At 40.5% G+C, this 24,014-nt stretch overlaps 3 protein-coding genes across 7 annotated transcripts; 1 reads left to right on the top strand and 2 right to left on the bottom strand.

Moving 5' to 3' along the window:
- On the top strand, positions 1-8,825 carry LOC141905899 (uncharacterized). The gene is made up of 5 exons (XM_074794982.1): positions 1-539; positions 2,696-2,875; positions 6,718-6,978; positions 7,191-7,444; positions 7,847-8,825. Exons 1-5 carry the CDS (start codon positions 220-222, stop codon positions 8,587-8,589), a joined length of 1,758 nt encoding a protein of 585 aa, XP_074651083.1. The 5' UTR covers positions 1-219; the 3' UTR covers positions 8,590-8,825.
- Positions 8,826-14,365: 5,540 nt separating this feature from the next.
- LOC141906181 (thialysine N-epsilon-acetyltransferase-like) lies at positions 14,366-19,488 on the bottom strand. Of its 4 annotated transcripts, none has more exons than XM_074795414.1 (6): positions 19,482-19,488; positions 17,202-17,311; positions 15,895-15,946; positions 15,740-15,811; positions 15,260-15,408; positions 14,366-15,174 (listed from the first exon to the last, which is right to left on the bottom strand). In XM_074795414.1, the coding sequence occupies exons 1-6, from the start codon at positions 19,483-19,485 to the stop codon at positions 14,983-14,985; spliced, it is 579 nt and encodes a 192-aa protein (XP_074651515.1). In that variant the 5' UTR covers positions 19,486-19,488; the 3' UTR covers positions 14,366-14,982. The 4 variants fall into 4 exon arrangements, with proteins under 4 accessions (XP_074651515.1, XP_074651514.1, XP_074651516.1 ...); XM_074795413.1 differs by lacking the exon at positions 19,482-19,488 and adding an exon at positions 18,774-19,475 and having other exon boundaries at positions 17,202-17,309; XM_074795415.1 differs by lacking the exon at positions 19,482-19,488 and adding an exon at positions 19,364-19,463 and having other exon boundaries at positions 17,202-17,309.
- A 577-nt stretch (positions 19,489-20,065) lies between these two features.
- Positions 20,066-23,513, bottom strand: LOC141906109 (thialysine N-epsilon-acetyltransferase-like). Of its 2 annotated transcripts, none has more exons than XM_074795313.1 (7): positions 23,333-23,513; positions 22,835-22,893; positions 21,204-21,305; positions 21,028-21,079; positions 20,875-20,949; positions 20,636-20,787; positions 20,066-20,385 (listed from the first exon to the last, which is right to left on the bottom strand). In XM_074795313.1, exons 3-7 carry the CDS (start codon positions 21,264-21,266, stop codon positions 20,188-20,190), a joined length of 540 nt encoding a protein of 179 aa, XP_074651414.1. In that variant the 5' UTR covers positions 21,267-21,305; positions 22,835-22,893; positions 23,333-23,513; the 3' UTR covers positions 20,066-20,187. The 2 variants fall into 2 exon arrangements, with proteins under 2 accessions (XP_074651414.1, XP_074651415.1); XM_074795314.1 differs by having other exon boundaries at positions 22,839-22,893.
- Positions 23,514-24,014: the final 501 nt, after the last annotated feature.

Raw genomic sequence — 24,014 nt, 5'->3', positions numbered from 1 at the left:
GAAGGTTTGTCGTTAAATAACCGTTATTTTCGCGGCGTGGGCTCAAATTGAAGTCTGCCGTTCGAATGATGCGTGCTGGCAGGGTTTCTTCAATTCAACGCGCACACGTGTAAAGAGTTTGGAGTTGAATATTATTTGAAGGCGGCTTTCTCTTCACGCGGATTCTGTTCGCTCCCGGCATCTGAACCGAGTAAAAGATGGTGTCCGTATTAAGTCAAAATGACTGTTGATCGGATCCGGCTTCTATGGATTTTCGTCGTTTTGTCGTCGTGTCTCGTATCCTGGTCCGGGCGAGGTGGACTGTGTTTCAAATACGAAGACCAACTCGATGATTACATCGAACATATTCGACGATGTCGAAAGATACCCGCCGTGTCGGTAGCCGTCGTGCAAGACGAGGATATTTGGACGAAAGCTTACGGGGAATCGGATCGCGAAACGGGAAAACGGGCCACGACGAAAAGTCTGTTTTGCATCGCTTCGCTGACGAAAGCCTTCACTTCGACGCTATTGGCGATGGTGCTCTCGGAGCAGGAGGGGTAAGTCTCAAATCTCCGTTTGACATTTGCAAAAATCAACAATCAAAAGCAAATATGGCATGCAATTTTACATGTCTCATCATAACTGAACTGGAAAAATAAATAAAACGAATGCATATATATATAACGCGCCGAGTTATTGATCAAAACATAGCTAAACTTAAATTCATTCATTTTTTTGTATTTTCCTATTGATAAAATATTCTATTTCATAAAGTATGAAAATCTAATTCGTGCAATTCTCAACCATTGTATACCTGTAGCATGCAACATTACGTGCAGCCATAACCAGGTTACGTTATAACAAAAATTGGAAATAATTGTCTAGATGTGGATCTAATCAAATTACATCCAAAGGTTTTCAGATGACGGTTATGTAAAAATAACCGCAATTACGGGCAATTTCCATCCGTAGAAAAACGATCTAATTGGAAAATTCGCCTTCCCCTGGCCGTAATATTGTCCGATCAGCCGATTTACGTATATGAAACAGTTATAGGTGTATCATACATCATATTCATATTAATTGTGACATGTTTTGTCATTCCATTCCGGCGTCGACCCCGTTAGATAAGTCAAATATAGATCACAAAATTTTTGTCACTCATCCATCACCAAATCTGGCTAATTTGGCCGGTATTCGGCAAGATACGTTTACGCGGAGGTTGATGGGGGGGGGGGGCATTCGTTTCGAAATAAGTTCCATCACTTTTCATTTAACTATTCCTAAGTGTGTTATGAAATTTGCTCATTTATTTAGAATTTCTTTATATCAACGGGAAGCTGTACATCGGTATCACATTTTCTAATGTTTCCGCATAGGGAAGGACCCCAGACCCCCGTTAAGTTCAAACCAAATTAAAAACGAACCCACACCCGCTTATCTCTGGACCCGTCTTCGAACCGGCATCAGAGATCTTCTATCCGTAAAAGCCGAATTATCCCGAAGATCGTAAAAAACTGCTGCATCATCTATACAGACATTTCAACCGCATTATTTTTTATGAATGGAAAATATCCAAACGCGCGCCCACGTTATAAAAATTAAGGCGTGGTAGCTATTCACGTGCAGTAACTGTCACTGATCTAATAAAGAACGCGTTCCTCAAAGTAAAACGTTTCTTCCACAATAAAAACCGCGCGCGTTCTGTGACAATTTATTCGGTAAAATTGAAAAATCAAACAGATCGATTTCATCTTTGTTGTTTAAAGCGCTGTGGATTCGTATGCAGTTGCATTAGCGCGGGACGACGGCGACAACACTGTGTCTCATCGACTCTTTCTATTTCTGGAAAATGAATTCTTGCCGCAAATCGTTATTCGGTATTAAAAACGAACGCGAGTCACCGAGTACCGAGATGTTTCTGAAGTAAAAATGTATAAACTCAATTTTCTGACCCAGTTGCCGTGTTGTATTAAATGCGGTGGTTATAAGGGTGTGGCGTGCGTGTGCATGTTCCCAAATTAGCTTTGTTAACCCGGCCTTGATCATGTGAATTCCCAGAAAAAATTACATCCCAGGTTTTAGTTGGTGAATAAATAATAGAAATGTGCGAATGTGTATAAAATGTTGCCACGCCATTTCAGATATTGATGCCCGGGCGTCGACCCTCACTGACAGGAGTTGGCGGTATCGCGTGATACGTAACCGCACGGCCTTAAAGAAAAGTGTATTTTTAGGGAGTATTTTCTTAGAAAAACCCATCAGCGACTTCGTGCCTAGATCTGGAACAACCTAAACAAAGTAGTCCCCATTCAGTCCAACAGATGCAAGGATTGGACGGACTGATGATTACACAAACATTAGAACTATTTAGACGAGAAGATACACAATATCCGTGTATGAGGATGACGAGAGAAATCCCACAATAACAAAGCCAAGATTGAAAAATTCTATATCAGAATGAATGTATTGTTTGAAGAGCGACGTTTCGGCTGACAACTGTTAGCTAACTCAGTACGCCTGATGATGGCTAACAGTTGTTAGCCGAAACGTCGCTACTCAAATATAATCATTCTGATATAGAATTTTTCAATCTTGGCTTCGTTATTGTGGGATTTCTCTCGTCATTAGAACTATTGAATAAAATCATTTTGCATTTTGTATCTCTGTTCATTTGTGACACTGTTGGTCGTTTAATACCGCATTTTTCCAGTCTGTCGTGGGATACTCCTCTGAAGCAGATATTGGGCGATGGATTTGCGTTGAACGACCACCTGCGGACGGAGCATACGAACTTGAGAGACGTATTGTCGCACCGAGTCGGTTCGCTATCTTACTTTCTGCCTCTGATGACGGGATTTCCACGCGATGTCACCAGAAATGAATTGATACGGTCAGTAAAGTGTCAGCTATAATGAACCTCAAATGATGAAGGAATTATGAAATTAAACACCCATGTCAGGGGCGTATATAGGGTCTGATTCAGGGAGGGGTGCACCCCAAAATAGGGCACATCATACCATTTGAAAGCGTATACCCGAAAAAAGCCAATCGGAAAACATTAACTCATGTTTGGAAACACGGAGGACGAGTATATGAATTTAAAACTTTTAGGTATCAGTTTAATACTTTACGTTTTCCCGTAAAGTTTCAGGGCAAATTGACATTTTAGGGGGCGCGCCCCCTGCACCTCCCCTTGAATCCGCCCTGTTCAATAACAACAATGATTTTATAATGGCCGTTAATTCTACAAATAAAACTCAATATATTGAGTTTATATTGAGTTTATTTTTTGAAAGCAGAATCTTAAGAGCAGTGAGTCTGAATAATCCATGGTAACATTTCTAGAAATTATAGGATCAATTATCTTACGTGCGTCGTTAGTCTCATTTGAAAAAGTCACGTTTCTATATATAGAAACAGAGAAATGTCAATGAAAAACAGATTATACATCCCTAAAGGTTAGACGCATAAGACAAATCGTCACTAAATACAGCTCTGCGGGGCCCGTTTCACAGTGATAGACTTGAATTGTCATTAGTCACGATAAGTAGGAAATCGTTCGCACTGATAATGAAAATTAAAGCCCGAAATGTTTTTTTCTGAGCTGATATTCGAATACATATTTGTTGAGTTTATATTCGTCGCTACGACTTAAGTCCTAAAAGTCATCTTCAGAAATACGAGTTGGAACAGAAAATTAAGAATGTCGAACCAAACTATCATCGCCTCAAGGAGACATTTCTGAATTTTTTCAGCATCAACGTAGAGTCCGGTGAGAGTGTTTCACCAATGGTCATAATACTACATAATTGAACTTTAAGGAAGCTTTAGGTCGTTTGTGGCCCCTAGCTTTCTAAAGGCCTTTCCTATCTATCCCTTTCATTGCAGTATATCATAATTGATGTCTTTTTTATTTCCTGTTATATATCGTCAATATTTAACGCAATTCCGTTGTGCGTCATTATTCCCGACAAAAATACCTATATATCCATTCCATAATGATATTCTTTTTTCCCCACAATAATTGTGGAATTCTATTTCTATGGCGGGACAATATATAATTGTTATCATCCGTTCCCCGGGGCTGGGAAAATATAGGATGGTCGCGCGAATGCCAAGGTATGGGTGTCTTTTCATTTCGCAAAAATCCCAGGGCAGGAGAAAATCGTATTTCATCCGAATCTTGTATAAGTGCGCGACACGAACGCGTGGAGTATTCCGTTCGTATTTCAGTTATTTACAGCGAGCTGCGACATTGAGAAATATTGCGAGACAATTCCGGCTACGAAACAAGATATACAAATACCCACACTTCGGGGACAGTCGCTCGCAATTAAACCGAATGAAATAATTCGCATCCCCTCCACCCACAAATGTTATATTTAGCTTCTGTTTTATACGTAAAAGCCTTGTGAGAGAAAGAAGTTTTTTTCGGCTGTCCTTGTCTCTGTACGGAGAACGTCGCTACCCTTCGACGTAACGACTTCATGTCCTCGGTTCAATAAGGAGATAATGGCACCTGATAAAACAACACAACGGAACGGTGTTTGATAGGTGCCTTGGGAGAGATAACACATCACCGCGCCGAGAGAACTGGTGCACGGGGTAAAACGTGCAATTTTATGCACCGATACGTTTTAGGATGGAACCAAACAGAACAATATTCCGCATCGGTGAACGTTATTTGTCGCCGTGGGAGTCATCTATACCAACGAGAAGCTTCGCCACATCAATAGCGTCTTTAATCATTATCTTAACAGCACTATCGGTGTTCGCTTTCCCTCTTAATTAAAGTTCATTCGGTGTTTTTTTTGATAAACTAACGGATTAGCGTAAGAAGCGGAATACTTTGCGGTGCACATGCTTGTATATCAGAATGACGCGCAATTTTTAATTTGGAGACAGATTCCGTTTCAACCATGGACGTATCAACTAGATTTTACTAGATCTAGACGTATTAAACTAGATCTGGTTTATACGTCCTTGTTTCAACCAACTTCGGACTTTTTCGTTATAACCCATCCTCGCTTGCCATAGTTTGATTTCCTCCCGCCGAGCTCACGCGAACGCAACCCTGGCCGCATCTTCACCCGTCAAGGGATTCGAACCCACTACGCTAAAGCTGTTCCCCGAACCCCTTGACCTCACGAGTCGTTGGAGTCGTTACTAGCCGACCAGAATCCGGTCGTACCAATCACAGCGCTTGTAACAAACCGTCAGTAGACTTCTGTTGGTTTTCCCGTTAAATTGACCAATCAGCGAACGTTTTACCGAACAAGGAAGTATTTCGCAAATCGATATATGACGTCACGCGCAACAGCGCCAGTAATGAAATCACGCTTCGTGAGGCCGGGGGCTGGTGGAAGCGAGTTCGGGAGTGATACCGAACCCCTGGCAAGCGAGGATGCCCCGCAAACCCTTCATTGGCCTATTTCAATGCCCAACATATCTTGGACGGACAGGTTGCCGCTAAGCGGCCACCAATGTGTTAAGCCAATCAGATGCGTTGTTTTTCACCGGCAAATTCACTTTATCATCAATACCACGCATCTGATTAGCTATATAGATTGATGGCCACTGAGCGGCAACCTGTCGGCGCAAGAAATCTTCGGCAATGTAATCGACTAATGAAGGGTTTGCGACCAGGGTTTTTGTGGGGTGGGCTTCGGTGGAGCAATCAAACCTTGGCAAGCGAGGCTGGTTAATAACGGGCGACGTCCATGTTATAACCGATATTTTGATATATCCAGTACAAAATGATCACGAAATCCGTGTTTGACACGAAATTTGTTACAAACGGTAAATCGTTATATCCGAGCTCGTTATAACGAGGTCGCGCGTGTGAAAAGAACAAAATAATAGGCGATGGCCGTCAGGGGGTCCTACTGCTGTAAATAGAGATAAAAGCTCTATAAAAAAAGTTGTGATATCGAAACAGTTTCTTGCGAGAGAAATATTTATGAAGGTATCGTATTGAAATCGGATGATGCTTCGCGAGATCGAGTTTACAATGCATAACATCGCATCAGATCGGAACCACCACGCGCAATACTGTTTCATCCGTACGGCTAATTCGTGTATCAGGATGTTCCACGGTGTAATACAAGACTATAGATCCCGCAGATAAAGTACGTACGTACGTCGATGATGCGAATAACAGCCCATATATCTCACATTTAGATCCATGTTAACAAATACCGATATTACTATTTTTCACTTTTTCACTAAGACGCTATATAAGACGCTGTTCGATTTAATCTGGATCTATCAAAAAAGAAAAGGACGCAAAAGTTCGGCATACAAAATAGACGCAATTATGTATAACCAGCTCGTTCTGTCGGTCTAGTCAGGATCCTATTTTAGTCAAACCTGTGCCAATACGTAATTATGGAAGTAGAGCTTTTAAGAACTCGGCACCTCACCTATAGAATTCTATACCTTAAACTGTCAGGGAAAGCCAATCTATTGATCTAATTTTGATGCTTTTAAGCGTTATCTTAAAACTTACCTTTTAGAAGAACAAGTGTGATTATATTATATTATCATATCTACTTAATTTCTCAATGTTTTGTTGTATCTTAATGATTTCATACTTTGTAAAGCGTCGTGATTAGATGCAATTAGTACGGCGTTATATGTAAAAAAATAAATCATTATCAAAAAATAATGTCATTTTTGCAGAAGTATCATGGTTTTCAAGGAGTGATTTTGTGATGCTCATATATTTTTCAGGCGACTAAGATTCATGGAATCTCCGGCTCCGTTTCGTACGCAGTTCATATACAGCAACTACATGTACACTTTAGCCGGACACGTAGCCGAAGAACTGAAGCACGGTCAAACATGGGAATCGTTGGTGACTGAATATTTGTTTAAACCGTTGAACATGGATACAGCGACGTTTGTGCCGATGTTGACCGACGTCGACGATCTCGCTAAACCTTACGTGACGAAAAACGGTAGTTTAACCAGAATACACATCAACACGGCGAGGTAAACAACCCAAAACATCAAAACGAATTCTATTTTCATTTGCCTTATCCGTCCTAAAATTTCTAGCAAAAATTCGCTCGAAGTTACCATACGATACATCGTCCATCACAAAGATGCTTTTCAATTCGTATGTTCTGTTTTGAATATATAGATATTTTTGACTCAAAGATGAAATCGATTTTATCGATTAAAAAGTGATGCTCTTTTTACAGGGTTGTCGTCCCGCTTGGCCCGGCCGGCTCTATCGTCGCATCGACCGACGATATGGCAAAATGGCTGCGATTCCACGTGACTGGCGGGAAAAGTTCCAGCGACAATCAGTTAGTAAAACCAGAAATGCTAACCGATACGTACACCGGACAGGTGGCTACACCATTCCCCGGCTCAGATAAAACGCTACCAACGTGGCCGATAGCTGATATGAGCATATCATACAACCTTGCGTGGATGACTTCAGCATACAGAGGTACCTATACGACTTCGGGGAGCCAGGTGCCAATTTTTACGCGACGATGTTACCACCGACCTTTTCAACTAATACGTTAAAAACCTTCGATGAAAAAAGAAAATGAGCCCTTAAGGTTTATTTCAATAATTCGACTATATCTCAGTAGTCATCTTTATGAATTATCCCTGAAGATGACTATTCGGATATAGTCTAAACGTAGAAAATATATCTTTTTTAACGCGGACAGTGTGTTTCATCAAGATAAACCTTTTCTTCAACTGATTCGAAGTTCCACCAAAATGAAATAAACTCATAACACCTTTCCTTTGAATTAAATCATCATGAATACAGTTGTCAGTCTCATCTAGCTGACGTTGAAATTTTCATTTACCAAACCATATATTTCTTATTCGTTTTCAGGTTATAAAATATTGTGGCATTCCGGCGAAATTTCGGGCTATTCTTCGAAAATATTATTTATACCCGAACTAAAAATCGGCATCTATGCAAATATAAACGGAGCCAAAGGACCAGCGGACAGTGTCAAGATCATCGCGTACGTTCTAGCCGATCTACTGATAGGTTTGCCGGTCTGGTTGAATAAGACGACGGTCTGTTCGTATCCGCAACCTTGGGTTAGAAATACGCCGAAAACGAAAACCGAAATGAAACCGGCAAGAATCGTCAAGAAAAACGTGTCGCATAAGCTGGAAGAGTACACGGGCGAATACGGCAACTTAGCGTTCGGTAACATCACCGTGTCATTAGACGTGGAGAAATCGACTTTGTATTTCGCGTTCGGACGTTACGGCAGGGCTCAGCTGGTGCCGGTTGATACGCGCGATCAGTTCGCCATCAAGTGGACCGGCGTGTTGTCCTATCTGCACGACTCCGACGTCCAACTGCCGCCGAATATCGTGCGATTCTACGCGAATCCGACGAACGAGAACCGTATCTCGCGACTGAGCATCAACCTCGACCCGAGCATCAGCACGAATTTCAGCAAGGGTTTGAAACTGACCGATACGCCGAAAACGAAATACTACGACGGCGAGTCGGCGGCGGCTTGTATGTTATCCGAATCCGTTATATTGACTCCATCGACATTTCAACGAGGATTTGTTTTGGTCGCGATCGTTATCAATTCCGTCATATTTTACTGAACAAACAAACAAACAAACAAACCACGAACGCGTAGAGAGACATATTCTGTTAAAATGTGTATTTTTGAATATCTGTCATACAAGTGTAGTATACACACTTTGATTAAGAAGAATAAACTAAAACTAAATGATTAGAATACAAAACAGTTCGCGCGTTGAAGTGGCTATTCTATTCACAATGCGGTGGACGTGTGTCTTCAATTTGCCATATGAAACAATATAAACAATTTAAATGTACGTGATTTGATTGCTCCGTATTGTGATTGCTCCAGTTTGTGAAATATACAATTTAATTAATTAAATAGTTGATCAATCGATGTAACTTTTTATCCGTTGTTATTCTATTCTATAGTATGATTTATCTATATAAGGTCTACGGCGCCGAGTTATTCGATATTTTGTTGGGGTTATCATGTATTCACTTTCGGACTACACGGAACGGATCATGCCTCGTTCTTAAAATGAGTTGATTTTAAGAACGAACCTTTACACATTTGCGTGTTGGTAGTATCACGAAAAACGAGCGGGTACTCGACACTGTATCGTGCATTCTGGCCACATTCCAGACGTGATAAAGTGACGGCCAGAAAACCAGTCGACACGCTTCTGTTATTTCAGAAAAAGAAATCATCATCTGCAAAATTAATAGCCCGGCCAAAGCCGCCCCTGTTTTGGGGGTGCACCCATTCTCGAATCATTGAATCAGACTCAAGCTTCCCCCCCCCGTGAATCAAAGGTAGATGAAAAATCTTCTGCGATGTTGGCATTCTGAGAAACCGAGGAAGAACAGGTAATCTACCGGTTCGGTCAGTCACCGGTAAACACGTGTTATTTCAATTTCATTTCATCTACGGATCGTGAACTTATAGCCTTTGATACTGTGGATCATGACTTGCATCGGGTGAGATTAAATCAGTATTAGTAATCGAGCTTTATCTAGTCAAACCAGATGGCCGTCTTCACATTCAGTTTGAATAAATCTAAACCCAAAAACAACCCAGATGTGAATACGTGCTTGGACGCGTGGTCATTCAGTCGATCGGTTCTATCTTTGTGCATATTTTCGTCAGCGTAAATACTCTTACTTCTTTCAAAATCTAAAAGAAACTTTTTTTTACATTTTATTGATTACGGCATGGCAGATAATCTTCTAATTTAGTATAAGCTATCGAAACATGTTTGAAATTTCAATGAATTTTAAAGAAGTTATTTTCATTGTTGCGTAACTATTAACAATTTTCGCTTTTAGAAACTCATAATCCGATTAGATTTTCAAGTAGGAAAATTAGTCCAATTACCATTAGACATTTAGAGAATAAAAACCTTCACTATTCAACATTCCATAAGAAAGAGACTTTTTTGATAGTAAATGCACGTTTCAAACTAATGAATAGAATTTTTCATACGAAAATTTCATTTTTACTCGATCTAGCCGCTGCCATAATGGGGTTGATACCGCTGTTGGCGATCTTCTTCAGCGTTATTAGTCTAACTCAGGCTAATGTCGGTAAGTTAGAGATGTTTTCCATCGGATTGTCTAGAGCATCATTCAAGCATAAAAGAAAACGTGTTTGATTTTCAGCAACCAGAGGAGGCAACGGAGGTGGAGCGCATTGTGTTTTTCCTTTCACGTATCTCGGCGTCGAGTACAACGACTGTACCGATGCGAACGCTGGTAATATCTGGTGCGCCACGACCTCTGACTACAACACCGACAGACGATGGGGATATTGCCGTGAGTTACAAGAAATAACAACGCCAATTTAAGACCGATCCTTTCGTCTTGTGTTTGTGCATCTTCTACGCCCGATTGTAGATCGTTATCTTATCCGCAAACCATCAAACATGTATCATTTTTAGAAAGGAGTGCAAATTCTGGCAGGCCGTTCACCAGACGCAAACATACTATACTTCGAACTGATCAAAATTATCAATAATTGATAATCTTGATCAGTTCGAGATATAGTATAATTCATATATAATTCATGTATAATAATATAGTTATTTCTTCGATGGAAAAGCAATTATTGTTCCTCCATCAAAGAAATTACTATACTTTATTCAGGCTGTCCGACGAAATATGACGAGGTAGTAATCTAAGAATTTCATCTTGTAATTTACAGTGAAAGATTTGGGTTTGCACTGTCATTTTCCGTTCGTGTATGAAGGAGTATCGTACGAGTCTTGTCAGCCCTACGGGAACAGCAATTGGTGCTCTACGACAAGCTACTATGCTATCGATAAAAAGTGGCAATATTGTCGTGAGTAATGTATATAGAGTCTGCCCCTGAAATTATTTACAATCCGGATTTTGATCTTATACGGTCCACTTATAAATCTTTTGAGAATTTGATATCTCTTTAAACCGAATGATTTTCGTTTCCCCACTGATCCAAATTCAGCGGATTCTACTTCGTGTATATAATTGCTATTACTTAACACACAAATTGCCAAATTTTCATCTGTTTTCTAATCGCCCTGAAGCCGATGACTCTGTGGTTGGTTGCGATGTACAGCCGTGTGTGAACGGTGGTAAATGTATGAAATCACTAGTGACGGCGGCCGGTTGTATCTGTCCTCCAAACTACACCGGTCATAGATGTGAATACGACGCCATTGGTAAGCAAAGAGAAAATCTTATTTAATCTGAAAAGGCTCTCTAACTTTTTTCTTAACGACCGGCCGAAATTTCGTATCTATTTCATGATGATAGCCGTAGAAGATACCGGAAACGCTAAACCCGGGTCTCTGTGCATGTTCCCTTTCAAATTTGATGGCAAGACTTACACTTCGTGTACAACCGATGGAAGTATTGACAACAGACCATGGTGTTACACCAATACCCCAGGAGGCTGGGGTCATTGCAGTGAGTATAACAGAAATAGGTTGTGGGATGATGGATTTTAAACTTTTTTGATTGCCACTGCTTCAAAAATGCGTCGTTCGTGAATTACGTCATTTTTTACCATTTTTTTGTGGTCGATTTGGTAAATTCTTTCGAAAATAATTCATTGCTTTTTTTTGTGAAATAAGTTGATCCGTGTAAATCGCAGCCCTGTGGAGACGGAGGCACGTGCTCTAAAACTGGACCGAACAGTCACGTGTGTACATGCAACCCTGGATATGGCGGTGATAATTGCGAAAATGGTGCGTATAGATATTATAAAATCATTATTAAACCGTGTACTAGAATTTCTTTAAAACTGCCATCTATTTCTAGTTGTCGATCAATGTGCGGGAGTTGTCTGTCAAAATGGCGGAACTTGTCAGAATACCGCTGATGGACATTCGTGCCAATGCGCTTCCGGTTTCACTGGCGATCATTGTGAAATTGGTAAGACCGGGATAGATCGTTACAATAAAGATAATACTGGTTGACAACGTATATATTTCATTTCTCACGTTATTTTTAGATCGAAATGAATGCGATTTTGTCGTCTGTCAAAACGGAGGCGTTTGTAAGGAAAATGAACCGGGAAAAGGGTTCCGATGTGAATGCGAAGCAGGTTTCACTGGAATGCATTGCGAAACCGGTAAACTTATATTCAATCCTCTCCTTTAATTGCTCAGTGATTAGGCGTAGTATCAAAATGTCAATCGAAGATTTTTTTCAGATGTGAACGAGTGTCTGACGGCTGTTTGTCAGAATGGCGGAGTCTGTAAACAGAACGCACCGGGTCAAGGTTACCAATGTCAATGTCCAATGGGCTTCATTGGAACCCATTGCGAAACAAGTGTGTTCTTTTTTTTAGTTTAAGTATTCACGTTGAAGTGAAAAGTTTTTAACTGAAATGAAACCACTTTAAAGACTTGTTGATTTGACGATTCTTGCCAATTTTGCAGCGGCTGAACCGTGTTCCCTTGTGAACTGTCAGAATGGTGGCGTGTGCGAAAATACTCCGAATATAGGTGCTGGTTACAAGTGTAACTGCAGAACTGGATTTTCCGGAACTTATTGCGAGAGGGGTACGTGCATTAATCCATATAAAATTTCATGATTTTCATCTTATCTAATCCTAATCTTTTTTCTTCACAGATGTGAACGAGTGTTTGACCGCTGTTTGTCTGAATGGTGGTGTCTGCAAACAAAACGCTCCAGGTCAAGGTTACCAATGTCAATGTCCGATGGGCTTCATCGGCACCCATTGCGAAACTGGTTAGTAAATATCTACGACCCCTGACCATTATTAAATGGTTTAAATTTCCAGCTTTCCAAAATAACAAATTAACGATATTGATAAAATCACTGATCAACTTGATATTGATGGAAACCGGTTTCCTGTGACTCAAGAAATGCATAGCCCTATCACATACTCGAGTGGCACTGTCTGTTTTGGATTGGACAAAAAATTTATATAACCATCGTATTAATTTTTGGCTGTGTAGCCCTCATGGAACCTATTATTACCGAATAAAAACAGTTCAATGCACGGGAATTAAAAAGGTTGATTATGAAATATTGCCCCACTGTGCCTCCCCTTCGCACGGTGATAACGTATTTAACTGATGTATTCGTATTCATGTTTTACTGGTAAATGAATTAGCGGCCAACCCGTGCTCCAATGTAAGCTGCCAAAATGATGGCATATGCAATAAAATCTCCGACACGGAATACGAATGTATGTGTATGATTGGATTCACTGGTACTCATTGCGAAACAGGTACAAAATGCTGCAAAAGGCTGCAGCTTTTTTTTTTTAGTAAAAAACGATTACTTTCTACAGCTATTATCCCTCCAATTTCCATCCATGATGATGTATTTAAATAACAAGTCCAATGGTGGTTGTAATGAATTCTTTGTTTAATCCAGATATAAACGAATGCGAAGGCAAAGTTTGTATGAATGGCGGGACATGCGTAGAAGGAGAACCAGGAAACGGTTTCCAGTGTCATTGTAAACCAGGATTTACGGGCAAACATTGCGAAATAGGTGCGTGTATCCTTAAATTGTTCGGTTTTTCGAGAGATATAGCAATCAACGCGAAATCATAATACGTGCGGTGATTATATATATTTGTCTCAGATGTTGATGAATGTGCTGGCGTTCAGTGCCATAATGGAGGAACTTGTGAACAAAACAAACCAGGCATGGGATATTCGTGCAAATGTATACCAAGATTCGGCGGTAAACATTGCGAAATATACCGTAAGTTTGCATACTTTATAACTTGCCCTTTTCAGCTAAATGTGAATGTTTACATTCGAGATTTTCTTATAGTGGGAGACAACGACTGCGATTGTGACTACCACCCGGGTGGCTGCAGTGTAAGTAAGCCGGCGCCTCCGAACAAGGCTTGCCAGTGCAAATACCGAGGAGGCTGGACGTGTCGAGGTTACGTTACGAAATGCAAAAACCCGAACTCGGATCAGTGCAAATTGCCCGATATGTCGTTTAAATCTTGCCAACAAGGAGGAGGAGATTGTATGGGGTACAAGTGCGATTGTTCGTTGCGTTTGACCGGCTGCGTTATTACTGACGCCCCGGCGCCGGGATCTGCTTGTTACTGCAAGTACAACGCCGTCTGGTGTGAAGGTCGCTCGGTTCCGTGTAAGAATGTCTACAGTCCGAGGTGTCTGTTCCCGGATACGTCTTTTAATACTTGTATCGAGGGCGGTGGTAACTGTGGCGGGTACTAATCCACCAAATCAATCAGATATTTGAACATTTTGTTAATTATTCGTGAAATGTTCCTGAAATAAATCTATATCACTAACAACGAGCGAATGTTTCCAATCTCCTTCGATGTCATTCAACCCGCAAACACCAACGAGCGAATAAGTTATAAAGAAAGAATTTTATTTCGAGCTCAATGAGTATTGCAAAAATGCCCTTCAGTTAAAGCCACGCGTAAATACAGTTGAACCTCGTTAATACGATTCTGTTTTAGACGATACCCGTTTATTACGATGATTTCCAGCATGTCCCAGCTAACATGAATATGTCAATTAGGCTTTGGACAATATGAGCCATACCAATTTAATAGGATTCCAATTGTGCCCACGAGATTCACCCTGTTAACGAGGTTCCACCGTATCTCGGAATATTTTTGGGTTTGTCATACAGAGTAGTTTTTTTTCGAGACGAAAAGATCTTCGATTATAGTTAAATTCAACTTCGACTCTTGCAGAAGTGAGAAATCATTTGCATAGCGATTAAACGCGCTCTAACATTTTTTTCTCGAAAATATGCTGAGGTATACTTAAAGCTTTACTGCTTAGAATACAATTACAATGTAAAAGGATAAAGGAAATACACATATTTGAGCACGAGTATTACACGTGAATCAGTGAGACGAATTGGATTCCTCTGATTTACTAGATCTCATTTCCATAATATTCTGCACATCCGTATTGCTTTCGGAATTGAGAATATATTAGATGAAATGCAAATATCTATAAGTCAATGTTTACATTTCCGGGGGGAGAAATGAGGCTCATTTTTTGTAACGCGTCGTAATGCCAGGCCATCGAGCGCCATTTGATAGCTTCATCGTCTGCTCCCATGTATTTGTAAACATCGTAAGCGTGCTTATTCCAAGGCAATACTACAAACTTAATCTCGCGACAATTATCTTCCATCGCGATCTACCGAAACAAAATATCAGAAAATATAAAGTTTAGTATAAGGCGACTGCATTTTCTCGATCCAAATGTGAAATATAGTCAATACCTTGCTCAATTGACGGATTAGAGTCGAGGCTAGTTTCGATCCACGGTGTGCTGAATCGACATAGATAATTTCCAGGTACATCAATCGTCCTCCTAACGTCGAATAAGAAGGATAATACAAACAGCATCCCACGACACTTTTCTCTTCAGCTGGAACGAACAAGCATGAAAAAGGCCGATTCATAACACTTACCGTTTACATGAAAGTTCAATGTAACGATGATAGAAATTCCCACACTGATTAAAAATAGAATAAAACGCCGAATTGTTTCCCTAAGATATATACCGTAATGGTTGGTATATTCAACTTTTCGACTATACCATATCGTTTTATAGTCGAAACGACCTGAAGGAAACATTTCGGATTTTATTCTATTATTACATCTAGGGTGGGATTTTCTAAGCTCAAATTCAACACCTTCCTGTCATTCTTCCCCAATGAGGCTTAGCGATATAAGTTACAATATATACATGTACTTACCTGAACCCTGCTGACATTCAACCACTAGGCCATGAAACATCGGGTTTTCACCAAATCCTTCCCTTTCAACATCTGAAAGCAAAATTTTGTAAATTTCTCGAGTAGAGAGGTTTCCTTATGTATTGAACTGCGTTCTTGAATGTTCGTCAAAGTACCTTCATATGTTTGAGTGAAACTGTCCTGTACTTGCTCATACTCCACCATGTCCTGTAAAACAGAAAAATATACACTATACCGGTACAGTATATAACTATCTGAATCGAACGGGTGTAGGCTGCAATCATGAAAACCATGGACTCTAATTGTGAAAACTACTGCCGGTCCTATTGCAAGGGAAGTATAGACCGTCAACCGTTTCCACGATCATCCAGTTATGTGATAATAGTGCGACCCGCTCAATCCGAACATGTGATAATGATGAATCTGGATCTTTTCTAAGAAGGATACCAAGAAGGATAGCAAAACATTCCAAATCAAGGGCATATATTAAGGACGAGAACTGGCGGAAATCTGTTACTAATGTCAGTGAATGTTTTTCGAAATCGATGCTCATATCCTCGAACTACCCCCCCCCCTCTGCTTACGTGGTTCCGCTAAAACACAGTAAACTGCTCAAGGCGGTGAAGCATACGAAAATAATCCATTAATAAGGTTAAACTTTCCTTAATTCTCAACTCGGTATCCGGAAATCTTATCGAATCTTTAGCTGGTTAAATTCTAATCTTTTGGCGGTTTGGCCAGGGATTAAACTGAGTCATCGATATATACAATCAGGTAGGTTCGAACCCCTGAATCTATGGCGTTCTTAGTCGTCCACTCTCACCTTTTGATCATATTCGCCTCTCCGGGCTTTTCGATGACTGGCTATCGATATCAAACAATGCAAAGCTGGAAGAAGTTCGATCGAGAAGACCAAGCAAAAGCAGGAGAGAAAATCATTCACAACAATCACACTATACAATACACGTTACCGGTTCGAACCACTTGCGTCAAGTTGGGGTCTTAAAGTCAGAGTCGCCTTCATCTAAGTAAATTGGAAGGCCGGAGTCCAGAATGAAAGACATTTCTTGAATTAAGCAGCCGAGTCAAAGGCCTCAATTCGGATTCCGTGATGTTCTACCCTCGGTTTTAGATATTTTCTAAGGAATACCAAAAGTTGCAATTTCTCTGAGAGGACAAGTGTAAAATGTACATGTTTTAACTACCTTTGTCTTGACGAAAAGGGCAACCTCGATGGGAGGACATGGGTCTGGACCCCGCTTCTGCCCCCTTATTCCGCCCCTGCTACGCCTAATAATTTGTAGATCGGTCCCGGTGATCGGTAGGCCTACGCTAGGACGGGAGTCCGATTTTGGGTGCCAACATAGCCGGTGGTTCAACCAAATAAACAGAGCTAGATAGATCATGCCAGATTAAAGTTTCGAGTATACGGTATATAAAGAAATAAGGAACTAATACGAACACTCAGGAACTTATAGATGGCTTTGCAATCTTTCTTCACAGCCTTTCGAATATTATAACTCATTTTATTAACAGCAGCCTCAGCCATCGTCGTTTCTTCCGCAGCCAACTATAAATGACAAAACAATCATTCTGCGATTTACACAAGAATCTACATTTAGGCCTACCGTACGCGCTCAAGGTCTAGCCCGTATTTTTGCCGAAGAATTGTTCTTTTTCTTAGGTGAAACATATTGCGAAATGCCCTCTGAATGCACCGCATATGCGTTTGTATTTTTGTAGAATTTTCGGCTGGCAACCCTAACGCTGCCAGGGCCGTGCCGCACTTTTTTGAGGGGGAGTTCTATTTAGAAAAGGGCTTTCCCTGTAACAAGAACACTTTCGTATTGACTACGGACAGATCTTAAGTATGCTTTTTTTCGATTACCTAAACTCAACGGGCCGAATTCAGTAGGGGACCCCCCTCCCTTAGGTCCAGATATTTTGGAAGTGCTACTTGGCAAATAAATATTGTTATCTAATATAAAATTAGAGCTGCCCTTTCTAGGGTTTCTCCGCCCCCCTAAAATTCAAGTGTTAGGAACAGCCCAGCTCCAAGAAAGAAAATCTGAGTACCACGGTACCTGAATAAATCATTTGATAATGGACTACTTTTCATTTTTCAAAAATAAATATGAAAATCGTATCTAAATTTCGAAAAGTCTTCACCAAAATTTTTAGACACTGACTTTTTGAAGGGCACACAATTTTAAGGTCTTCGTTCGCTACTCCCGAACCCAGCACGAGCTTATGGTTTCGGATATGCAGGGATCGGATTAAACTTCTTTTCCGTAACATTTGTGCCCTTTCCAATTTGATAAGCGGGACCCGTCAATTTTTAATGCCGCGTACAGCTGCAGGAAAAGATTAGTCCGAAATAATGCTCTGACTTTGGAAAGATTTTGTGATGTACAGTCAACCCCGCCCACATCGGTGCAAAACGATTTTGGCGGTATACAGAGTATGGCGGTATATCGGGGGTGTTTTACTATGTATTTGTATTGAGATGCACATTGCAAAAACCTGGCGGTAAAGCGGGGGTGGCGGTAAATGGGCGGGCAGTATCGGGGGTTGACTGTACACATCTAATCTTCTCTTTTTTAGTCTTTGGTCTGCTATGGTGTGAATACATGTAATGTTGAAGTTTGATGTCAAAAACTTCATTCAGAACTTTTTTCACGTGTTTAAAGCTGTTTCAAAAGATTCCCGTCTTGAGGAGCCGTTCAGCGAGTATGCCCTGATACCATGCCGACCTCGAAGAAAATCTAGACGGCTGATAGTCAGTAGGCTAAACAAAATAAATTATGCTTTTTCTGTTCATTCAATCGTATTTGGTTAAATAACTGGAGATGTAGCCTCATGTATGTATCTCAAATCATGGCCAACGGAAGATCTATATGCATGTACGACGTATGAGTTGTCACAACACGCGATTATTACAAATGTATAGTCTATTTCAACTTTGCGTGAGAGGTCGTCTCTTTTCTATGATGCAATACCTTCAATATGATTACAGTGTTTTTGTTTCTCTTACCAAGGACAGATCAACGAATATTTTTATGTGGACCATGTTGGAATGGACAGTAAATTTGAAAAGGGCAGATTTGGCAATGCGAGGGCTGCACTCTCCCACAGAACACGTATCGAAGACAAACAGGGGTTTTTCTTGGGCTCATTAGGGCCTATTTGGATTTATCTCTAGTTTTCTTGAAAATATCTAAAAATCTTTCCAGGCTTTTTGGAGGGCACATTAAAATTTTGAAAGGGTGGACCAACCTCCTGCACTCATGAAAATTGATTAAAAATCGATGTTTTTAGTTCAATTGCCCATCTGTGTTGGTACTACGTATTGGCAAGATCTAGGCATATTTAAGGTATTTGCTACCAAAAGTGACTGAGAAATGACTCGAATGCACAGCGACATGGAGGTACTATGTTTCGTCATAGAACTCGGTTTCGCTTGCAAACCAACTTACAACAACGAACAATACTACCATAGAACTTAAATCAAATTTGATTTGATATGATACTACCAACGCCAAAGCCAAAGGCAACGGAGTCGGAGGCCTCACTCCGGTCCCAAGACCATCTGCCACCTGCTGGAAATATCTGAATTAACCTTACATGCATGCACAACAGCACTATTACTTCAAATTAAAGCTGAAAGAGAGATATAGATGGATTTATTGCTAGGGCCTAGATAATGTCCTATAATTCCCAATGAATTTCGCGTTACTCTCCTCCATACACAGTGTCCTTGATAATCAATTCTTGGCCGTGAGCGGCATGCCCGCAGAGGGAAATGGATCCGGCGATGACAAAAGTCGATCTAGCGCTAGGCGTATTCAAGGTACTCGGATCCGTGTGATTGGGTATTTGTTCGAAATATTCCAGAAGCAAATATAGTAGACTACGGATAGCGCCATCGGCGATTGTTGACCTATTGTGAACTGTCCATTCGAAATACCACATGATCACCTTTCGTTTCGTCTAATTTCTAGTCCCAATTTTACTATGAACCACTAGCGTCGGAATATGTTGGGTTCGAATCCCTAGGAACCACAATATCCGCATGATTATGGCGGGATTCTTAGAAATCATCTCAGAATCTTTTCTTAAACAAAGAGTTCGCACAAGTTATTTTTCAGCAAAATGAAGTTTTTGATAGCATCGTCACGAAGTGAAGATAAAACAATCAAATAGGGTTCGTGAGACAAGATCCGCAAAAAGCAAAAACAACGCAGAAGATCGTCCTAAGTTTTAGCAGCAAAATTAGTTATATGGTCGGTAGTCTATCAGATCAGTGAAATGATAGTCTCACTCTCTTTTTTATTTCGGTGGATATAAATTCTAAATATTCATTCTACATTAAAAGTCTGATAAAATAAGCCAAGTTAAACTGCAGGTATAAACATTGTCATATATATGTATAAAATATATTAATTTTTTTACAAATCTATTTTTATATTTTTAGGCGCTTCAATGGCACTCATTTTTTGTAATGTTTCGTTATGCCAGGCCATCGAACGCCAGTTTTGCCTTTCGTTAATATCTTCTGCTTCTAAATATCGGTAAAGATCGTACGCCAGTTTATTGTCGTGTAGCACCGCGAATCTTATTTTGCAGCAGAATTCCTTCAGCGCGATCTATCAAAAGAGAAACCGCAAAGTAAAGTTCTGATGTTATGAAATGCAGACTTCGATACTTTCTAGATATACATGAAAAAAAGAAAGACTGGTGTTTGACACAAACAACAACATTTTCCATCCTAGAAATCTTAATGCTTAATGCTTATAAATACAGTGGAACATCGACCTAACTAGTACCTCGAAAGAAAAACAGGCAAAATGTTAACTCGTAACTTAAAACGACCAAAGTCTCCGCAATAAACAATACCTTGCTCAGTTGGCGGATCAGGGTCGTGGCTAGTTTAGATCCTCGGTGTTCGGGAGAAACATAAATATTTTCCAGGTAGATCGAGCGCCCCTCAAAAGTCGAAAATATGGGATAATACAAACAGTAGCCAACGATGCCATCTTTCTCATCTCCTGAAACAAAATGAAAGTCAAAAGGAAATTCATATATAGGCGACAAGCGAGTCGGAGAGTTTTACTGCACTTCACAACTTTCACAACCTGAATCCGGTTGGCAGACTTCAGCTACCAGACAACGAAACATCGGGTCTTCGCCAAATCCTCCCCTTTCAAATTCTGTATAAGCATAGATTTTGGAAACTATAAAATATCTATTACTGCACTGAAAAAGTAGGCCTCAGTTGGAACTGTTACCTTCATAATTCAGTGTGAAATCGTCCCAAACTTTCTCAAAGTCAACTAAATCCTAAAATAATGCAGAATCGTGATTGGATACGGGTACAATACTCTCGCAGAATTCGGAATTCGGGTTATAATCAGAATATCCGATAAACCGAGACAGTTAAAGGATAACAAATTTAAATACAAACCTGCATAAGTTTGAAGATTTGTTTGCAATCTTCTTTAACTGCTTTTCGAATAGCATAATTCATTTTACGGTACGGGCTGTTACTTCGGCGTCTCGTCGCTAACTAATAACGATAAGATAATGAAACATCCATGTCATATCGGGTATCCAACAAAGGTGAATAGTTTATTTGGCTATGTTACCGAGTATTTTATCGGACAAAACAGTATCAAAATGCGATACGAAAGCTGTGCAATGTGAAATGTTCATCACGATGTAATTTTGTTTGTAACATCTTCCTAGGGTGATGTATATACCACAAGCTTGCTTTTTCAAAAAGCGGTCACTCGAAAAAGCATTATTGGAGAGCAGACTCGTAGAAACAGGTAAAAGGTATATCAGGTACGCGGCGAAGACGATCGATATCTCCACGAAAATTCGAATTATAGCTTAAACATTTCACATATTGCTGTATTCCAGAATGCATAACAAAAAAATTATTTTAGCGGGACTGGACAACCAGTTTTTGTCCGGATGGAGGTTTTTTATGGACAGCCAATGAAACACTTGTTTTCAAATTTATCTCCCGGACCGTTCTACACTTCTGCGACCCGACGGGGTTGGTCAAGAATGAAGCATCGGATACCAGGAAAATGTAAACGATCAAATCGAAATGGCGTTACCAAAATTCAAACGAAATCAATCATCTTAACTTCACGGGACTAGAAAATGTATTCGTTATAACCGAGAGTTCGTTATATCCAGTATGAAATTAATCAAATTTTCTTACTACGAAATTCACAAATATTTGTTATATCCGATGAGTATCCGAATTCGTTGTAACGAGGTTCCACTGCATTAGCCTTCGACATTGAAATCTATTTCATCTTTTAAGCTAGGGAAACACGAGCGTATTTTTCCGCCTAATCGCGACGATTAAATTCGCCAGCGAATTCGCCGACGAAATTATACGCCCGATACGAGCGGGCACACATAGCGAAATTCGGTCAGCGACTGGCACTAAGAGGGAGAGAGTTAACGAATCACATGATATCAACAATGCATCCTATTGGTTGATAAAAATGGTCGCTCGGCGAAATTCGCTGAGTGCGGGCAGACGAGCGAATTTGCGGGCGATCCGATCGCCGGCGTAAATAATCGGCCGAAAATATCAAACATGTTTGATACGGGCGATTCGCCGGGCGATCGAGTCGGCCGACGAAATCGTCGTCGCCGTGAGTGGCCACACGAGCGAATTTTTCGGGCGATTTATAAATTCGCCGCGATTGGGCGAAAAAATACGCTCGTGTGCCCCTACCTTTACTTATGTAACAAATCTTTTCTTTTTTTTGTTATACGCGTTTAAACTGTATATTTAGATTATTACTCGGAAATTGGTCTTTATGGCAGTCTATTCAATTACATACTGCTGTGATGTATGTTGATCTATGAATAGACGCCGGGAAAAGGTCACTGAAGGCCCTGGAAACCGGTTCGCGCTTCCTGGCCGATTAACCCGAAAACGATAATGGGAAATACAACGCTCGCCCAGAGTATGATTGCCAGTATTTTTTTTCATATATTCTGAACACGGGATAATAAGATGACCCGCTACGCACAGAACATAGCACGATTCAATTAGCTTTTACATACCTACATGTATATGTAGATCCGTAAGTCACAGCTGCGTCGTCAATCACGGAAATTATAACCTATATCCACAGAAAATATATTACTTTATACGTATAGAATAAAAGATATGATGTTCTATGCTCAAACAACAAGCGAAACAATCGCTGAGCTGAACTAGTCGAGTCAAAAATTCAAGTGAACCTTCATTTTTGATTCCATTCATCTTGAAGATAACTCATTCGAACAAAAGATCGATCTTCCGAGTCAAAAATCAAAATCTTACACCCAGATCCTGATCATACCGTGAAACCGTTTTCTTAATTAATTTCCTACTACTTTTACGTTAGGAGTGCTATTCTCTAGAACCCCCACGAAAATTCCCGACGTAGATCTGAACCCGTAAAAATGAGATTTCAATACTTTTTTCGTGGAAATCTGCCCTTTGCTCTGTTGCGTAGTCTCCATGCGAGACAACAGTGGTTCCCTTGGGATTCCCAATAGAAATAACGTTAGAAATACCTGTTGCGTAAAACGTCTTATCGCATGAACAGCGCGCCTGGCTGACAAGCAGGGTATCCTCAACAGCAGGGTATCCTCTATTTGATGACGTCACGCGTAATGTATACATGACGTCAAATGGAAAATACCATAACAATAGCGTGTTTAACGCATCGTGCAACTTCCTCGGCGGACAAGAATATTACCGGTATCGAAAAGAAAAATAAAAACATCGCAGGGAGAGCGCAGAGGTCATTCCGAGCCCCCTTACTGCCTGCCGCAAGTCCGACGTAATTTGACCAGCTGTCAAACGGCTACCACGTGGCAATGTTATTGTTTACGTCTGATGTCATCGACTATCGGGTAATCGGATGACCCCTCGTCACTAAATACACAATTCCCTACATGAAACGTCGATTGGATTGCACCATAAAACACAGAACAGGAACACCCCCTGTCCCATCATTCATAATATTAAATCTTATGCTTCCGCCATTATGTCGCGCGCTTTTCCCACAGCTGTGTTTGTAAACACGATCCACGTGTCGTCGCACAACCACCTAGACTGGTTACCGGCCGCATGAATGGGACGGGAAACCAGTCTAACACCCGCCGTAATCGCGGCTGTGACGTCACAACCTACAACGAAGGAATGATGTTTTTCATGGCCGTTTTTCATTCGAATAAAATCCTACCGGCAGGA

Source organism: Tubulanus polymorphus, chromosome 5 (assembly GCF_964204645.1).
Source record: "Tubulanus polymorphus chromosome 5, tnTubPoly1.2, whole genome shotgun sequence".
In the NCBI taxonomy this organism is placed as follows: Eukaryota; Metazoa; Nemertea; class Palaeonemertea; order Tubulaniformes; family Tubulanidae; genus Tubulanus; species Tubulanus polymorphus.
This window is presented reverse-complemented; position numbering and strand designations above follow the sequence as displayed.